The following is a 6,383-nucleotide window of genomic DNA, read 5'->3' as shown; positions in this document are numbered from 1 at the left end:
ATATAAATAATATATTGTATATATATATATATATGTATATGTATGAACATATTATATATATATATATGTATGAACATATTATATATATACGTACACACACAAACACACACACATTGACACACACACACATATATATATAAATTATACATATAAATATGTATATAAAATAATTTGAATACAAACACATACACGCACACTTACGTGCACACACACAAGAAATCACACACGCACACACACACATACTTATACCACGCACGAAAAACTACTATGTATTTATTTGTGCATATGTTTGATCGTATGTCTATTGTGTCGGATGCCGAATCACTCAGTTGTCTTCCGCTACAGACAGTTTGGCAAATACCGCCTAATGCCACAATTCTGAAACTATACTTCTCCAAACAATTCTAAACAGTATTGCAGTGAATATAGCCGAGAGCGAATATATTTTACAGCATAGCGAATCCATTATACCTGGTTTCCAATACATTTTGAACTTTAACGTTCACGAGTAAGCATAACTACCCACGAGACCGAGTAATACCAATATACCGGCACACATAACCTCCAAGAGGAGCAGATACTGGACTAAGGAGTTACTTATTAGGCTGATTATATGTTCGGAGAGAGTTAAAGATCGCCAACCCTTCAAATAACTGTGCTTTGTGCATGTGCGCGTAACAAAATTGCTGCAAATAACTGTGCTTTGTACTTTTGTGCTTGACAATTTGCTTCAAATAACTGTGCCACAGACCAAAACCTTCTGACTGTTCTTGTAAACCTCGCCAACCTTTAGAACTGTGCTATCTAATTCAAAGGGGTTTCGGTCCTACCGCTATTATTCACAGTAAAGCTATATACTGCCTAGATCAAATATACTTGATTGTATATATATATATATACCTCTGCTTTCTCATGCGCGTCGCTATCCGCGTCAGACACCCTGACCTCCACATCTTCGTCGTGCTCGGTCGCCATGTTGCCGCCACTTGGTAGCAGAACTCTACACTACTCTAGTAGGGCAGCAAGTATGCTTTTCTGCTGTTATAGTATTTTAGGGTTGTTCCTAACTGTCGATTCACACAGGAGTATCACTGTTTCGGTATTCAAGAACGAACTCAATAACAGCAGGTAAACAAAATTTTATGTTTGGAAATTGTATTTTAATAAAATATTGTGCACAACAATGCAATAGTTGTTCACTCAATTTTATTTAAAAAAATACAGCAGCCGCCGCCCGCCAGGCGCCAGCGATGTGAACGGAACCGGAACAGTAAAAAATATAAAAATTAAAATACAAAAATAAGAACTACATTTTTTTGTGGCAGTAGATTACAAAATATGGAGCATATTTTTAAAATAGACGTTTTCTGATTGGCAAAATATGTATGATTGAGGGTGGTAGATTGTATCCCACTTGTATAACAAAATGATTTTAAACATCGCCCTTTTGGGCGGTATCAGACTTTCAGGCTTCAGCTTTTATAAGAAAAGTATGCCCTGTGTGAGGCTGTGTCTGTGACAGACTGTGAGTCTGTGTCTCGTGAGACTGTGACTGTCAATATTTTACTTTGAAGTGCGTGAACTTCTCTTGTTGTGTGAACTTCTGTGAAGTGTGAAGTGTGAAGTGTGAAGTAATAAATATGTGTATCTGAACTTGAAGTTGTGTGTAACTTTTGTGTGACTGTGGACACAGTCTGTGAGACTGTGTCTGACTGTCTGTGACTCTTGTGTCACTGTGAGAGTCTGGGACTCTTGAGACCCAAGTGTGTGGTTGATTGACTGACTGTGACTCTGTGAGCCTCACACTATAACTCTGTGAGGCTGTGGTTAGTATGGCGGACTGGCACTACAGCGGTAGGCCGGTTGCGGTAGTGTGGATTGTGTATTTTTTAAAAGTAGTGTAACTCTCTCTAAATATTTAGTATTTAGAGACTCTCTCTCTCAGAGAGAGAGTCGAAGAGAGCTGACAGATAACATGACTATATTTAAAATATGAGTCATACATACTAGTCTAATGTTTTTATTTAACTAGGAGAATGGTTTTGTTGTTATTACTATAAATAGGTTTTACAATTCAGAAGACTTTTTTTAAAGGCTATGGTTTTTCTAAAATGAATATATATATATTTTTAAATATCAACAATGAGTCAGTGACTCATAAATAGACTTCACCGCGAACACTATAAAAAAAAATGAAAATGATTTTAATAAGTATTTTATACATATGTATTTAGCCCAATATGCATTTTTTTTATATTGGGTATTCGCCTTTATGTAAATAATGTAGTTAGCCCGAATTTAATATATAAAAAAACTAATGCACTCGGAATCGGGGGTTAACCTTTTTATATTAGTATGTATTTTAAAAATAGAACGCACTCTATGAAAAAATCGATAGTGCTTGTTTCTAAAATATATATATATATATATATATAATTTCGGATGGTTGGTTCTTCCAGACAATATGATTTGTATTTACCTCTCTTTTTTTATTAAACAAAAGCCGATTTTAAAAGCTCTACCGGTATATTTATTATTTTTACGTTGTATTGATGATGTAAATATTCAGTATTTAAAAAAACCCCCCATTTGTATTTTTATGTACTGCTACAGTGGCAACAGTGGTACGGGTCTACACTGCCAGGGCAGCCACGCCCAGGGGTACAAATCTTATCTCTCCGCGAGAATCAACCAACCGATTCTCCTGAAATTTAAATAGAGCTGATTCAGATTCATAGCCTCTCCTAAGAAATAACATCTAGGTTCTAGATACTAGAGTAGGCTTACTCTAGGCTATGGCTGATTCTAAATTTCTATTTTACATACTCATTTTTTTTATAGATTGGATTTAGGTTTCAACTTTTAAAAAAAGAAGTCGAATTCAACGCCAAAACACCTGGTCTTGTGGCACCATGTTATCAAATTTGTATTGGAAGGGTACAAATTTCTCAAACCCCAAAAAATATTCGGCCCCAAAAAGTCCCCTTTACAGGATATGCAAGTCACTCTAAAAGTCTCTGTACATAGTGTATATATCTTTTTCGTTTCTGTTTCTAAAAACATATTATCTCCAATATTTAGACTCCAAAATCCAAACTTCCAAACTCAAACTCAAAAGTTTAATTAATATGTTTTAAAAAAAAATCATTTGCTGAAAGCGTAGATAAGCTTTTCCCTGTCGACATTATCACCGATATTTTGTGTCGCCAAGAACGTCCGTGACGCTATTTGACCCATTTGTAGACCCCAACAGAGTCCCGCCCTCCAGAATTTAGTATGTATTTGTGATAGTGTGGAAGAATATGAGCAAATAAAATATCCCTACGATTATAGGCTTTCAGTCTCCGCGGCGACCCAGCAGTGTTTTATTGTTCTGTTCAATTTTTAGAAGAACGCTTTTGCTTTCAGGTTTTGAGCCTTTGAGTTTGAGCCTTTGAGTTTGAGCCTTTGAGTTTGAGCCTTTGAGGGCTATTGCACTATGAGCTATCTTCACACGAAATTTATGTCAAAAACCCTAAACAAATATTTACCCATACAATGATATTTTATATTATACCGGGGGAGGGGACATGGATGCTTTGCGGGTCTACAGATATGTAAAATATAGTATGCTCGTGTGTATGTAAGATATATGCAATGAAGTATTTGTAGGGACCTTTAGCTCACAAACATTCTGAATACATTGCGCAGGATGAATGCTGTTTTAAATAGTCCGAGTACATAGCACCAATAGAAACGAAACAAAACCTTAAACCAGCAGTTTATGTTCCACAGTTAGTGCAATTTATTTTTTACGACAATCGCTACTAGTTAAAATCAAGTACTTGTCATTCATTGTTTCCTTTTCGAAATCAACCAGATAATCGTTGATACTACGTGCCCTCCACCCTGGGGTCTTGCTCATTAATCCATTGGCTCAGAAATTATATTCCCCCCTCTCTAATAGGGGAGAACTCGGCCGGTTCCCACGACAGACTCGTAAAAGCTTAGGATACTCTTGTGTATCCAGAGGTATAGTCGTATAGAGTAGTTGACCTTGAGTGAATCGAGTCTAATGGGAAGAACTCTGACAACCAGACTGCTAAGTATATCACACTCACATGGGTGTATAAAAAGCGTCTGAGATAGTGCCAGGCACAGGTTTACCAGGAAAACTCGCACCGAAACACGGTATCATCGGCAGGAGATGGCGATTAAAATCTAAAAGTGATACTTACCACACTGAATATTGTGGCACTTTCTTTCTCCCTGGGTTCAGGCGGCCAGAAGAATTGGTGGTATTTTGGAACTATAGTGTGTATATACCGACGCGAGCACGGATCTTAAACGTGACGATACATTCTCATCGAAAGCTGACACATCACACCCATTGAGGGAATCCATCCATTTCCGGATGCGACAAGAAGCACCGTCTGTCGTTGGATTGAAATTAACGGCCACACTCTTCAAGGAGCTTATAATGACATTCTGCATTGCTGCTGGTTGGCAATAAGTCTCGAAGAAACTGAAGATGGTGGTCGACAATTCTTCCGTACTCGAAACTGAGACAACCTTGTCGAACTCCTCTACAAATGCGTCCAGAAGGCCCAGAAGTATAATGGTCTTCGTACCAGGCGGAAAACTGGTGGAGTAATCTGTCGTCACCTCTTGCTTCACAGTCGGTACCCCAGAAGGTTCTCCACCCATATCTTTAACCTGTGCTCGCAACGCTTGAATCTCGGCTGTCATCTGTGCACGTTGTCTCACTAAGTAACTAATATAATCTACGGCTTTCCTCAGAACACTCTCTTTACTACTCTTACTTTGTGGGAAGTTTCGACATTGTGGTATAGTCTGCTTGAGCTCGTCAAAAGCATCCTTGAGATTGTGCCTTCGCTTCTTCTCTGACGCCAAATGAGCACGTCGCCGCCGAGCAGCATCTTCTGCATCAACGCATTCGGATTCAGTCGTAATAGGGCTGGAAACAGATAATACCAGCGGCGTTGTGTTCATCGAATTAGCACTCTTCGATGCAAGCACACCAACAGGCTTGTCGATTCCCATGTTGGCAGCTGCCACCGGAACTGGAGAAGAATTGAGAATTGGTGACTGAGCTACGCTAGCATCCGCAACAGGTTCACTCTTGACCGCTGGGATTTGGAGCGGGTGTTGTGATTGGCTTTGTAGTCGGGCCTGCGACTGTTGGCTCGCCAAAAGCTGCGCGTGTAAATTGGCCTGTGCCTGTACTTGTGCCTGCAATTGCATGTGCATCTGTGCTGCCAGAAGCGCTTGCGAGGGAAGTTGCATCGCCATTGCGTTGTCCACCTGTGACTGATCCATATTGAACATACTAGCAAAGCTTGATCTGTCGGTCGCGAAGCTTGACCTATCGGTCGAAAAGCTTGAACGTTCCACATCAAAGCTTCCATCTGGGACCGTAGGTATGGACTGCGCCATTGATGAAGCTACATCTTGTCCTAGTGTATCAGGTAAGGGCCAAGAAGCATCCGTCATATCCGGTGAATTCGCAACATCGTCTGAGCCACTATCTGTTGAGCTGGCATCGTTACCTAATAGACTAAGTGAGATGTCTGCGCCTCCAAAAAACCTAAGGGGGTCCAGATAGTTCCCAAATTCCATATCCTCGAAATTCATAGTATTCAGAGCGGGATTGTACAGCAAAGCATCACCGCCGGTAAGCATCATTGATAGATTGAAGCTTTATGATACCTAGCTAACTGATTTGATGCAATTTGTGTGTATGACTTAATCTGCTTGATATGTAAAGCTCAGATACAATTATAGTAGTCACTATTTTCAGAATTTATTTGGAAGTTAACTTTAGATTTCTATTGCTTCTTTAGTGTTTGGAAGTGATACGTTTTGAACATAGTTCTGAATATATATATTTATGAAAGAGCCGAAAGAAAGAAAAAAAAGAGAATTTCTATAATTCGATGATGAAATTCCCTCAAACTATCGAACGAGTCTACATTCTACTGAATACACAGTCACTCTGCAGAACTCCGGCAGACTCTGGGACAGTTGGACGCTGTGTGGCGTCACTGGGGAGTGCCAGCTACAAGTGGTAAGTGGGAACAAGCGGGGCGAGTGCTGTAGAGACTCTCCAGACAGCGGACACAAGGAGTACGGGACTTCATTCAGTCTGCAGAGTGGGGGACTGGGGTCTGGGGGTCTGGGAATGGGCCCCTGGCAGCCCGGGAGAGAGCAAGGGGTGGGGGTGGTTCTGCGGCTGCAACGTCTGCAAGCCTAAAACTAGTACAAACAGATGCCAATAAACTCGACCCAAAAAGGTTATTTTTTTTAATAAAAACCGGAACTAATTTAATCCCCTATCGGCCCGCCCCCTGCTGTTTTCAGTGTTTTAAGATATAAATATCTCC

At 40.0% G+C, this 6,383-nt stretch overlaps 2 protein-coding genes across 2 annotated transcripts in view; both read right to left on the bottom strand.

Moving 5' to 3' along the window:
• The window catches only part of SARC_03031 (hypothetical protein), a 14,075-nt gene extending 12,976 nt beyond the window's left edge, over nucleotides 1–1,099 (bottom strand). Inside the window, exon 1 of the mRNA XM_014303187.1 lies at nucleotides 901–1,099. Within this exon, the coding sequence (XP_014158662.1) occupies nucleotides 901–975 (75 nt within the window). The 5' untranslated portion in view covers nucleotides 976–1,099. The remainder of the gene's footprint in view (nucleotides 1–900) is intronic.
• A 2,611-nt stretch (nucleotides 1,100–3,710) lies between these two features.
• SARC_03030 (hypothetical protein) lies at nucleotides 3,711–5,839 on the bottom strand. Its single transcript, XM_014303186.1, has one exon. The coding sequence runs from the start codon at nucleotides 5,683–5,685 to the stop codon at nucleotides 4,255–4,257; it is 1,431 nt and encodes a 476-aa protein (XP_014158661.1). The 5' UTR covers nucleotides 5,686–5,839; the 3' UTR covers nucleotides 3,711–4,254.
• Between the last annotated feature and the right edge of the window lie 544 nt (nucleotides 5,840–6,383).

The sequence above is a fragment of the Sphaeroforma arctica genome (assembly GCF_001186125.1).
Source record: "Sphaeroforma arctica JP610 unplaced genomic scaffold supercont1.146, whole genome shotgun sequence".
NCBI classification, from domain to species: Eukaryota; class Ichthyosporea; order Ichthyophonida; genus Sphaeroforma; species Sphaeroforma arctica.
Note: the sequence above shows the minus strand (reverse complement) of the source record. Positions and strands in the feature narration are given on the sequence as shown.

Coding starts and splice junctions, on each gene's coding strand:
- SARC_03030 (XM_014303186.1), bottom strand. CDS start 5,685: ATGATGCTTACCGGCGGTGATGCTTTGCTGTACAATCCCGCTCTGAAT.